Source organism: Podarcis erhardii, assembly GCF_964252035.2.
Source record: "Podarcis erhardii genome assembly, chromosome: 13".
Classification (NCBI taxonomy): Eukaryota; Metazoa; Chordata; class Lepidosauria; order Squamata; family Lacertidae; genus Podarcis; species Podarcis erhardii.
Genome location: NC_138502.1, coordinates 13,055,636 through 13,068,880, shown reverse-complemented (window position 1 = coordinate 13,068,880; position 13,245 = coordinate 13,055,636). Strand labels below are relative to the sequence as shown.

General features: G+C 48.0%; 1 protein-coding gene across 2 annotated transcripts; it reads left to right on the top strand.

The window, feature by feature from the left end:
* The first annotated feature begins 242 nt into the window (after positions 1-242).
* LOC309326471 (zinc-binding protein A33-like) lies at positions 243-12,998 on the top strand. 2 transcript variants are annotated; one of them, XM_081835258.1, is made up of 7 exons: positions 243-588; positions 768-1,266; positions 3,498-3,593; positions 4,757-4,993; positions 7,421-7,443; positions 7,924-8,048; positions 11,175-12,998. In XM_081835258.1, the coding sequence occupies exons 2-7, from the start codon at positions 796-798 to the stop codon at positions 11,723-11,725; spliced, it is 1,503 nt and encodes a 500-aa protein (XP_081691384.1). In that variant the 5' UTR covers positions 243-588; positions 768-795; the 3' UTR covers positions 11,726-12,998. The 2 variants fall into 2 exon arrangements, with proteins under 2 accessions (XP_081691384.1, XP_081691383.1); XM_081835257.1 differs by lacking the exon at positions 243-588 and having other exon boundaries at positions 609-1,266.
* Positions 12,999-13,245: the final 247 nt, after the last annotated feature.

Genomic DNA, 13,245 nt, shown 5'->3' with positions numbered 1-13,245 from the left:
AGCATGAGACTTTTAATCTTAGGATCATGGGTTCTAGCCCCACGCTGGGCAAAAAGATTCTGGCATTACAGGGGGTTGGAATAGATGACCCTCGTGGTCCCTTCCAGCTCAATGATTCTAGTCTCCTCTCCCAGGACTTCCGGAGGCTTTCTCTCTCACCTGGAACCGGTTTGATGCCCTCCAGCCTCCAGATGTTTCCTGGGGCGGGGCGGGCGGGGCAACCCTCGCTTGGCGCGGCTGTGATGCATCTGGATGTTGGCACCGAAGGGGCGGGCGCAAGGAAGGAGTGGCGGGGCGGCTCCTTGACCCAAAGGAGAGAGATTTTAAAGACGGGGGTCGAAGAGGCAGCAGAGGCGGCAAATCAGGACGTCGGACGGAGTGGGAGACCTTTAAACCGTTTTAAGAATCGCCCAGAAATCTGTACTGATTCTCGTACCGTCTGTGAAAGAGAGAGGCGAGAGTAGACGTCGGGGTGGAAGCGAGGAGGATCAGGGGAAATCCGACGAAGGAGCCGAGGAGAACAGAAAAAAGACGAAAGAGAGAGAGAGAAGGAAGGAAGGAAGGAAGGAAGGAAGGAAGTAGAAAAAGGTAATTTCTAGCCATTTTTTAAAAAGGAGTAAAGAGCAAATAGATAAAAAGGGGAGGATTGAAAAATAGAAAAGTCAGAAGAGGAGGACGAGGCTGGCGGTGTCCTGCACACAGTAGAAGAAAATAACTTTAAAACAGGAAAGTAAGGAGAGAGAAAGATAAATAAATACATTTTCCAGGGCTGTGTAGGAAAGGCCTGAGATCCCCATGGCGGCCCCGACGGGAGTGGAGCACTTTGCCGAGGACCTGATCTGCTCCATCTGCCTGGAGCTCTTCCGGGACCCCGTGATGCTGGAATGCGGGCACAACTATTGCCAGCCTTGCATCGTCCGCTACTGGGCTGAGGTGCCCGGCGGAGGCGGCGGAGGCAGCAGCAGCAGCAGCAGCAGCAGCGACGGGGAGGACGCGCCTCTCCCCACGTGCCCGGAGTGCCGCCGGGAGATCCCGGGGGGGAAATTCACGGCCAACCGCGTCCTGGGCCAGCTGGCGCGGAAGACCCTGGAGACTCTGTCCGCCCGGGCGAGCGACGAAGACGCCGAGCCCGACGGGCTGCTGGACCAAGAAGTGCAGGGAGAGCTGCTCTTCTGCGCCGACGACGGCTGCCTGGCGAGGGCGCTGCAGCCGGATCACTGGGGGCACCAGTGCATCCCTTTGGACGGGGCTGTGGAGCGCTACAAGGTCGGTAGGCGGCGCTCAAGCATCCTATAGTGCTAGATCGTAGAATCCTAGAGTTGGGTTCCAAGGGTCATCTAGTCCAACCCCCTGAAATGCAGGAATCTCAGATAAAGCATCCAGGGCGGATCAGACTCCCCCCATCCTAGTGCCCTCCAGCTGCCTTTAATACTCAAATGTGGAAGAACTGTGGACTGGGTTCAGTTACTGAGCCTGAAAACAACCCCCTAGCTTCCAAACCCCTAGCCTAGGCTTTTATTTAACTATGAGTCTTTGGGAGATCTTGGAGTTTAAAGGGGGGGGGGTTATGGGCTAGATCTGACTGCTTTTAGGCAATGATGCCTATTACTTAAGTGGCTTCCAAAAAATGGCAAGACAGCAGGGCTGAACTGTGTGGCTGTGGTGCTTCTGTTTATTCCACTGAGCGGGACCTGGGATTTCTGCCCCAAACTTCTACCCTGTTGCACAACCGCCTGTTGTCGCTGGCTGCAGTATCCTGTTGTCCCACTAGGGGTGGGCCATGCCACTTCGCAACTTGCACTGCTTAGGACCGTCCAGTTTTTGGCGTCATGCAACCAGAATTCTGCTTCGCTGGACGTTATAGCTTAATTTTTGCAGCTCAACAAAGCACGTTCTCCAGATGTTACTTAGCTGGCCCCTGCTTGTAGAAACAGTCGAGCATTTTACATCAAATCCCCTGTTTTCTCATAATGTTTGCAACTGGATGCGATTGTTACCTGGCACATTCAGAATCGTAATGTAGTAAAGCCCTCTTTGGACTGCCCTATTTCAGAATGCATGTTTAGATTCCTTACTATGAAAAACAAACCAAAACCCAAGAAGCATATTATTATTAACTTTTGTATACCACCCTTCATCTGTAGATCTCAGGGTGGTACACAACATAGATAGGAAAGAGCTGGCTTTTGGGTCTCTGAATATTAGCTTAATATGTGTGGGGAGTTTAAAAGAAAGAAAGAAGAAGAAGCTGCAAGAAGCTTTTAAACAATGAGTTCCTTACCTTTTGGTCTGTGTTGCAATCCCCATGGGGCTGTTCCGTATGATTAATCTGAATGTGCAATTTAATCTATGATACCTGTGGGTCTCAGAGTGGAAGAATGGCTCACACATCACCTGACCATTACTCATTTTTGAGGAAAAAAAGGATGCCTGTTACTTGAGCCTTGAGCTCAGTTTCGCAGCTCTAGGCAAACAGTCTTTCCTAGATGTGATTCAGAGTTGCACATGATCATCTCAAAGCTGCTTTAGCTGTATGTTTCCAAACATCTTCCCTAGCTGTGATTTCCTAGAGTCGGCTGTGTTTCACTCAGTGGATCCCTTCAGTTTCAGGTCTGCAGGGCCTCTCAGGTACCTTGCCACTCTTTGGACTGCTTCCCTGACTTTCTTGGTTGGTGAGCTGGTTTGCATTAACTCTGAGCACTGGTACCTCTGGGTGTGCATTGCCTTCTTGCTCAAGCTGTTACAAGCGTTGATCACTTGTAGAGCCATGAAAATCAGGCAAGACTTCACTACCTGCTGGGCAGTTGTAACTCAGGTTGATAGCTTCGTTAAACATGCAGTTTAATAAATACAAGCTGCTAATCCAGGCTTCACTCAAAAAATGGCAGCGTCTGGTGAAAAGGAACATGCCAAATTTGGAAAGGGATGTGGGAGAAGAAAAGATTGCAGGCAATTTATTTTGAAGAGGGTGTCGTTCATGTTGCTGGAACTACTTCTAATTTAGTGTTGCCATATGTCCGGAATCTCCCGGACAATGACTTCATAAGCAGCATCCGGGTGGAAATCGCTGAATTGTCAGGGAAAATCTGGATGTATGGCAGCCCTTGTCGGCAGTGTAGATTTTGGCGAATTGCTTTAAAATTAGAGCTCAAACATTGGCCAAAAACAAAACAAACAAACAAACAAACAAAAACCTCTTTCACTTTTTGAAATATTGCCAGGTAGAAAGTCATGCCCTATTAATAACAACAAACTGGGTGTGTTTCTTTGAGAGGTGGAGCCCAGCATAAAGTTTATGTCTCCTCTAATGGCAGGTAAAGTGGGTTAATGTTGCCTTTTGGTTTTCCAGAAACTTCCCCCCCAATTCCAAGCAAGCAAAAAATAAAACCAGGCTATTGATCGCTGTGGCTAGTTGGCAACCCTACATGAGCAGCAGTTTCCAATGTATTCACATTGCCCTTTTGTGTTCATTCTTTGCCATGTCTGTTTCCATGCAGGAGGTCCTAACAGCTGCTCAGGCAGTGCTGGAATCCAGAGCCCAGGCGGCAAAATCACTGCAAGAGCAAAGTGCCCAGAAATTTCCGGAAATCTCTGTGAGTCCAAGCCCCTTTGATGCTTCCGCCCTTGTTTCATGGAGCCAAGCTGCATGTTACTTTCAGCACACACACTTTTGCTTTTTAATGTGCATTTAATGCTTTGTTTGAAGTGTAAGAAAACAGCAGAATCTATTAAGAAACATCTCCGAGAGGATGACATTAGATAAGATGGAACCTTAAAGTGCAATCGCATGTAATTTGGGTTATAAACATGATGTCAGGTGAGCGGGAAGTCACTAGTTTTGTTGAATTGGAATAGAATTGTTGAGTAACAATTTTCTATATGGAAAAAAAGAATAAAATATTCTTCTGGAGCATCTCCACCCCCATCATTCAGCCCGGACACTGAGGTCCAGCACGGAGGGCCTTCTGGCAGTTCCCTCACTGCAAGAAGTGAGGTTATAGGGAACCAGGCAGAGGGCCTTCTCAGTAGTGGCGCCTGCCCTGTGGAATGCCCTCCCATCAGATGACAAAGAAATAAGCAACTATATTGACTTTTAGAAGAATCTGAAGGCAGCCCTGTTTAGGGAAGTTTTTAATGACTGATGTTTTATTGTGTTTTTGAAATTCTGTTGGAAGCTGCCCAGAGTGGATGGGGAGGCCTGGCCAGATGAGTGGGGTATGATAATGATAATGATGATGATGATAATAAACTTATTATTTATACCCCACCCATCTGGCTGAGTTTCCCCAGCCACTCTAGGCGGCTTCCAATCGAGGGTTAAAAACAATACAGCATTAAATGTTAAAAACTTCCTTAAACAGGGCTGCCTTCAGATGTCTTTAAAAGATAGGATAGCTGCTTATTTCCTTCACATCTGAAGGGAGGGCGTTCCACAGGGCGGGCGCCACTACCGAGAAGGCCCTCTGTCTGGTTCCCTGTAACCTCACTTCTTGCAATGAGGGAACTGCCAGAAGGCCCTCGGCGCTGGATCTCAGTATAAGTAATATATTATTATTATTATTAATAATAATGCATGTAATGTTGCTGCTACTTCTAAGTGAAGGAAAAAACAGCCAGTTCAGTCTGGGAGGGTAACAATTGGCTGCTGGCTTCCTCCCACAAACAGTCCCTTTTCACACACTGGGGCTGCCAGATCAGAGCCGGTGTCCATCGCTCACACATCCTCCTTTCCTCACCGTTGCTGTTCCTTCCCAAGGCCCAGCGCCTCCGCCTGGAGCAGCACCTCTCAGCCCAGTTCACTGAGCTCCACCAGTGGCTCCAGGAGAAGGAGGCAGCGATGAGGAGGGAGATCCGGCGTGAGGAAGAGCTCCTCCTCAGTGAGCTGGAAAGGAACCAGCGCAACGGGCAGGAGCAAGTCCGCGCCGCTGAGGAACAAGTGGCCAAGATCCAGGCACGGCTGGAGGAGCAGCTGGACCCCGAAGCTTTCCTGAAGGTCAGTGCGTCTCTGAACAGATCTATGGGGAGGGCATCATTTCTGGATTGCAGGCAGGTATGGTCTCCCAGAAGGGATGCCGGTGGCGCTGTGGGTTAAACCACAGAGCCTAGGACTTGCCAATCAGAAGGTCGCCGGTTCAAATCCCCACGATGGGGTGAGCTCCCACTGCTCGGTCCCTGTTCCTGCCAAGCTAGCAGTTCGAAAGCACATCAGAGTGCAAGTAGATAAATAGGTACCGCTCCGGCGGGAAGGTAAACGGCATTTCCATGTGCTGCTCTGGTTCGCCAGAAGCAGCTTAGTCATGCTGGCCACATGACCCGTCCGTGGACAAACGCCGGCTCCCTCGGCCAATAAAGCGAGATGAGCGCCGCTACCCCAGAGTCGGTCACGACTGGACCTAATGGTCAGGGGTCCCTTTACCTTTTTATGGTCTCCCAGAGGTACTCGAGATCCTGCACAAATCATGTAAACGAAATATGCTTGTGTCTGTTTGCTTTTTATGATCAAGTAGGAGGTATGATAAATCTGTACCTGTGTAGAAAGGGGACGTAGGGGGACTGCCACCTGCAAAGGATACGTATTAAGAGGTGGAAAGTGGAGCCCATGAAATCTGCCCATCAGGCGCGCTGAGTTCCAACCAGCATTGTGGGTGCCTGGCACGTGTGTGTGATGTCATATGGTGGCGCTGAAGCAGAAGGGCCCGATGGAGCCCCCTGTCATAGCGGAAGGGCCCAACTGAGTGCCCCGCCACAGCACCTTCTCGGTAGTGGCATCCGCCCTGTGGAACCCCCTCCCATCAGATGTCAAGGGATTAAACAACTATTTGACTTTTAGAAGACATCCAATGGCAGCCCTGCTTAGGGAAGCTTTTAATGTTTGAAGTTTTATTGCTTTTTTGTTATTATTATTAATATTCTATTGGGAGCTGCCCAGAGTGGCTGGGGAAACCCAGCCAGATGGGGAGGGTATGTATATATATATAATAATTATTAGTTGCCCAGCCGGGCACCCACAGTAAAAAAATTGTGCGTGCCTCAGCACCCATGATCACCCAGAGATGGTGACTATGCTGCCAGTGATGCGAATTTGGAAGAACTGCAAACCCTTTTAGAGAAGGTGGGATTAATTATTATTAGTTATTAAATTTATAAACCCCCCTTCACCTTGGGGCGTTTCACAAGATAGAAATTCAGAATAAAAGCACAAATTAAAAACTTAAAACAAAACAACCCCCCCCACACACATTTTAAAGGCTGTAGAATATTAGTCAGCTGAAAGCCTTTGTGAATAGGAACGTTTTTGCCTAGTGCCTAAAGACGTATAATGAAGGCACCAGATGAACCTACCAGAGTTAAAGTTCCATAACAAGCTGTAAACCACCAGAGCACTGGGTTGCTGAAAAGAAAGAGGGGTTCAGTTGAAGTAAATTTTTAAAGCTTTGAATGTGGGGGAAGGAAACCCCCATGGAATAAACCAGCTCCGCCACTGAAGCCAACAAGAGGGTTTCCATTGCTGAGCAAGCCCTAGGCTACAGAAAGTCACCACGACTGCCTCAATTTATATAATCCGGCTGCAACACACATATCCAGTCGTCATTTTGGATGAGGTCATGAGAAGCCTCATGTGACAGGCAATTGCGTTGCTTGCTTCCTTTAGACCAAGGGTGGATCACCTTTTTCAGATCAAGGACTGCATTTCCTTCTGGTGGGCGTGGCCAGGGGCAAAGGTGGGCGGAGCAACAAATATAAATCTTTGCCTTTGTACAGCTGGTTTCACACCCCCCAAAAAGCTTGGAGAGCTACTTTTGGCCCCTTGCCCCTGAGGCCTGAGGTTCCCCACCCTTCTTTAGACCTTGGCTGGGATATTACAACCAGTTTTGCGATGGCTTGGGGCCCAAGATGGCCTCTCTCAATATGGACTGGTCCATTTTCTGTGACCGTCATGGGGGTCCCAGCCCATGGTCCTGTCAAGAGGTATGGCCCGTGGGATGGTGTTATGAGGCAGGGTCTGCTTGGTGGTGGCTGTCCCGCTCATGGAACTCCTAGCCCTGGGGAAAGTTGGCTGTCCTCATCGTTGACAACTGTTAAGTGTCACTTGAAGATGCATTTAGTCATTCATTCAAACCTTTGGTACATAGACGCAGTGAGGAGTCCATTAGCTTAAGTATTACCGTATTTACGGTGCCTGTAGCACCACACTTTTGAGTTTTGATATAGGTTTTAGCTACTATTTTAACAATGGGTGTTATCGTGATTGTCATTTGCGATAGCTGCATGACACTCTGGGCTCCTGTGGGAGGAAGGTAGGAAACCCATAAGGGTGATGGAAAATAATTTAAGATGTCCTGTTTTAAGCAGCTTCTGTGATATCCACGAAACTATATTCTAAATGGTCATTTCCCTTTTCCCTTTTTCTTTTTTGCAGGACATCAAAGCCTTCACAGAAAAGTGAGTAGACCGTATGACTGAACCTCCAGCTTTTGTTCTTAACCCTCTCAGCAAACATGCATTTACTTGACTTCATCTGGGGATGCAACTGGAGCTGTACCAGCAATATTGTTAGAGGGTGGGACAGGGTCTTCTGTGGCTCCTGGATCTTCCGCCTCTCCTCATCACTTTTTAAAACGATTTTTAAAAAAACTCTGCTTCTTGATTTCTCTGTCTGCTGTTTGTTTTCCACTCATGATCTGTGATCCACAACTAGAACTCATTCCCTGCTAGATCAGGAATATAACACCAGTGCCTTTTGCATCGATTAATCCACAACTACTCTCGTGTTTTAATAATGTAGTATGACTCTTATTTAGGAGCTAAATGAGCATTAGTACAAAGAGCAGCACTTTCAGATCTGGCCACTAGGTGGAGATAAAGAGCAGCTTGTGTCACTGATAATGGATTCTACTTTATATCTTTCCCCTGTTCTTGCAGATACTGCCCTAGTGATGACAAAGGATCCACACTGCCTGTGGTCGCCCATGAGTTCAGCCTGGGCCAGTTTAAGGGCCCTATTCAGTACATGGTGTGGAAGGAGATGCTGCCAGCTCTGAGACCTTGTAAGTATCGGAGCGGTGAGGATTTATTGCCACAACAGCTTGGCATAAACTGTTTCTGTGATGCTGTGGCAAAATCTGGCACTTGAGGCCAGAGCTGCTCTGCTATAATAATAATAATAATAATAATAATAATAATAATAATTTTTTATTATTTATACCCTGCCCATCTGGCTGGGTTTCCCCAGCCACTCTGGGTGGCTCCCAACCAAATATTAAAAACACAATACAGCATTAAACATTAAAAACTTCCCTAAACAGGGCTGCCTTCGGATGTCTTTTAAAAGTAAGATAGTTGTTTATTGCCTTGACATATACAGTGGTGCCTCGCAAGACGAAATTAATCCGTTCCGCGAGTCTCTTCGTCTAGCGGTTTTTTCGTCTTGCAAAGCAAGCCCATTGACGGCTTAGCGGATTAGCGCTATTAGCGGCTTTTAGCGGCTTAGCGGATAAGCAGATAAGCGGCTTAGCGGCTTAGAAAAAAGGGGGGGGGAGGAAAAAAAACCCCACAGGAACTTGCAAGACATTTTCGTCTTGCGAAGCAAGCCCATAGGAAATTCGTTTTGCGAAGCACCTCCAAAACGGAAAACCCTTTCGTCTAGTGGGTTTTCCGTCTTGCGAGGCATTCGTCTTGCGGGGCACCACTGTATTGGGAGGGCGTTCCACAGGGCGGGTGCCACTACCAAGAAGGCCCTCTGGCTGGTTCCCTGTAACCTCCTTCTTGCAGTGAGGGAACTGCCAGAAGGCCCTTGGCGCTGGACCTCAGTGTTTTAGTTCAACTGCTGTTTCATGCAGAGGAGCCAGTGTGGCATAGTAACTAGAGCAGCCCCTCCCCAAGCTGGTGCTCCTAGACTTTTTTGACTACAAGTCCCATAAACCCCAGCTAGAATGGTCAAAGGTCAGGGATGATGGGAGATGTAGATCAACACTGTCTGGAGAGCACCAGCTGGGGAAGGTTGGGTTCGGTATTGGATTGGGACCAGGGATGCCCAGCTTCAAATTTATATTTGGCCCCAAAACATACTAAGCAGGCTTCAGCCAGGTTCTGTTTCTGAGCATAACCTACCTCACAAGGTTGTGAGGACAAACAACAACAACAACAACAATTTATTATTTATACCCATCTGGCTGGGTTTCCCCAGCCACTCTCGGAGGCTCCCAACAAAAGATTAAAATACAATAATTCATCAAATATTAAAAACTTCCCTAAAAAGGGCTACCTTCAGTTGTCTTTTTTGACATCTAATGGGAGGGCGTTCCACAGGGTGTGTGCCACTACCAAATAGGCCCACTGCCTGGTTCCCTGTAACCTCACTTCTCAGTGAGAGAACCACCAGAAGGCCCTCAGTGCTGGACCTCAGTGTCCGGGCTGAACGATGGGGGTGGAGATGCTCCTTCAGATATACTGGGCTGAGGCCGTTTAGGGCTTTAAAGATCAGCACCAACACTCTGAATTGTGCTTGGAAATGTACTGGGAACCAATGTAGGTCTCAAGACCGGTGTTATGTGGTCTCAGTGGCCACTCCCAGTCACCAGTCTAGCTGCCGCATTCTGGATTAGTTGTAGTTTCCAGGTCACCTTCAAAGGTAGCTCCACGTAGAGTGCATTGCAGTAGTCCAAGCAAGAGATAACTAGAGCATGCACCACTCTGGCGAGACATTCTGTGGGTAGGTAGGGTCTCAGCCTGCGTACCAGATGGAGCTGGTAAACAGCTGCCCTGGAACAGCTGCCCTGGACACAGAATTAACCTGCGCCTCCATGGACAGCTGTGAGTCCAAAATGACTTCCAGGCTAGGCTGCACACCTGGTCCTTCAGTGGGCTTCAGTTACCCCGTTTAGGACCAGGGAGTCCTCCACACCAGCCCACCCCCTGTCCCCCAAGAACAGTACTTCTGTCTTGTCAGGATTCAACCTCAATCTGTTAGCTGCCATCCATCCAAAAATGTGTGTGTGTTTGTGGAATCTTGCATCTCTTTTGACCCCTGCCCCATCTCAAGCAAACTGTGATAGCTGAGCTGGTAGAGCATGAGACCCTTAATTTCAGGATCATGGGTTTGAGCCCCAGAAGATTCCTGCATTGCAGGGGGCTGGACTAGATGATCCTTGGGGTCCCTTCCAATTTTACAGTTTTATGATTCTATGAAGTGCCATGCCTGCTCTTGTACCGAGTGCCAGCTGATCAAAGACCTCCAGTTAACACTGGTTTAGGGTGGACATTAGAGAAGAGCAGGGCTTTATCTGAGGAGATAAAGAAATAAAGAACTACACAACTTATAGAAGATATCTGAAGGCAGCCCTTTAAACTTTTTTTAAAAGGTTTGACATTTTAAAATGTTTTTATATGTGTCAGAAGCCACCCAGAGTGTCTGGGGCAACTCAGCCTGATGGGGAGGGGAATAATAATAAAATAATAATAATAATAATAATAATAATAATAATAATGCCTTTAACCCAGGCTTCCTCAACCTCGGCCCTCCAGATGTTTTTGGCCTACAACTCCCATGATCCCTAGATAGCGGGACCAGTGGTCAGGGGTGATGGGAATTGTAGTCTCAAAACATCTGGAGGGCCGAGGTTGAGGAAGCCCGGTTTAACCACTATGTGGCAGGCAGAAATTTAACAGGTTATGCATTTTCAAGACTGGGACTATAATTACAGGAAAAGTTTCTCCTGTTGACTTTGTGGCTAGATCTACACAGCTATAAAAAAAACGCTGTGAAAAAGCTCTGCGAGAAAATATTGTAAAGCTCACAATTGAAAATATCACTGAGTTGCGATTTTAGCTCTACAGTCCCATCTGGTGTCAAAGTGTTATAACGCATTTATAACACAGCATTTTGACTAATGTAGCTGAGTCCTCTGTTTGTCTTGTTGTGTGTGGCCCCTGATTTATCACTGGGCCCTCTACCCTACTTGCCAAAGACAATACGAATGTGTATGTGAAGCAAAGGATACACAGATACGTGTGGCGGGCCTGATGCACATGCGGTGTGCTAGGCCCGGAAAATCCTTTTGGCACCTCTGAGGTAAAAACTGGACAGCCTGTTTAGTGTAGACGTCTCCTGCATCCAACATTTCTGAATGTAATGTAAGGTGTCGGTAACCATTACGTTGGTCGTATCCCAACAGCTCCCTGTCAAATCACCTTGGATCCTGCCACCAACCACCCCAACCTTGTGCTCTCCAAGGACCTTGATAGCGTTCGTCTGGAAGACAACCCTGAGGATGAGGTCCCTGACGGGCCTGAGAGATTCAGCAAGTGTGTGTGTGTGCTGGGCTCTCAGGGATTTACCTCAGGACGCCATTACTGGGAAGTAGAGGTGAGGAATAAAACCAGCTGGGACATTGGCGTGGCCAAGGAGTCCGTCAACAGGAAGGAAGCCAAAGTGAAAGTCAAGCCCAGCAATGGATTCTGGGCCATCTGGTTGAGGAACGGTAGTGAATACAAGGCCCTTGAGTCTCCCCCCAAGCTGCTGTCCCTCAAGGCCAAGCCCCAGAAAGTCGGGGTCTACCTGGACTACGAAGCGGGGCAGGTCTCCTTCTACGATGCCGACACCATGCTCCACATCTACACCTTTTCGGACATCTTCTCCGAGCGCCTCTACCCCATGTTCAGCCCTGGAGTCAACAAAGATGGGCTCAACGGCGAAGCCCTTCACCTTCTGTTCCCGCGGGCATAGCAAAGGCTGTATCTGGAAGTCCCATTAAGCCCCACCAGGACTCTGTTTCATTTGCAAATGGTCTTAATTTATGTTGAGTTGCTCGATCAGAGTGGACTTGGACCAGGTGGTGCCTGGCTAGGAAACCACTGGCGCCCCATGCAAAGTTGCTCTGAGCTTCCCCAGGAAAGAATGAGCACAATTCAAAGTGTTGGTGCTGACCTTTAAAGCCCTAAACGGCCTTGGTCCAGTATACCTGAAGGAGCATCTCCACTTCCATTGTTCTGCCCGGACACTGAGGTCCAGCACCGAGGGCCTTCTGGCGGTTCCCTCACTGCGAGAAGCCAAGTTACAGGGAACCAAGCAGAGGGCCTTATTGGTAGTGGTGCCCACCCTGTGGAAGACCCTCTCTTCAGATGTCAAGGGAATAAGGACTTTTAGAAGACATCTGAAGGCAGCCCTGTTTAGGGAAGTTTTTAATGTTTGATATTTTATTGCTTTATTATTATTATTATTATTATTATTATTATTATTATTATTCTGTTGGGAGCCACCCAGAGTGGCTGGGGAAATCCAGCCAGATGGGCAGGGTATAAATAATAAATCTTTATTATTATAAAGATATAATAGGAACTTTCATTGTTCTGGGTGTATCAGAATCTGGGGCACTGCCTTGAAGGAAATATTGTCACAGATAAGGCTAGTGATATAGGACGAGGGAGGGAGGGCAGAAAAGAGACCTGAAAGTAAACAATGAAGCTCTGGACAATATAAAACGACAACTGACCTACGCACATGTTTTAGGAACCACACATCCACAATTTTGACTGAAGAGGTAGAGCAGCCAGAAGCTAAACGTTTCAGTTCTGAAATGGGAACCACGGACTGTCAGATTTAGAGACACCAACTGATCCTCCTACTTTAGCAAAGAGGGGGAAACTTCTACATCAGGCTTCCTCAACCTCGGCCCTCCAGATGTTTTTGGCCTACAACTCCCATGATCCCTAGCTAGCAGGACCAGTGGTCAGGGATGATGGGAACTGTAGTCTCAAAACATCTGGAGGGCCGAGGTTGAGGAAGCCTGTTCTAAATGTACATGCAGGACACATTAAAGCCACATGACCTCAGCCTGGAGAGGGCAGCACCAACATCCTGTAGCTTCAGCGAACGGTGCCTTTCTGAACATCTCCAGAAGTGTCACCTTGACAACAGCATCATTTCATTTTTTATTTTAGCAGCAGAGGAAGGCAGAAGTTGAAACATTTTGCCATCAGAATAACATGTTTCCTGTTAATCACAGTGAGCCCTGTGTGTGTGTGTGTTTGTGCACAGCCAGGATTAGTCTCCCTAGCTTACTCTCTGCCAACGATATCGGCAACTCAAGAGCAGGGGTGGCTAACCTGCGGCCCATCCAGGTGTTTGAACTACAGCTCCCATCATCCCCAACTGTTGGCTTGTGCTGGCTGGGGCTGATGGGACATGGAGTCCAAGAACTTTCAGAAGTACAGATGCGACCCTCCTTTCTGGGCTGCTCAGATTCC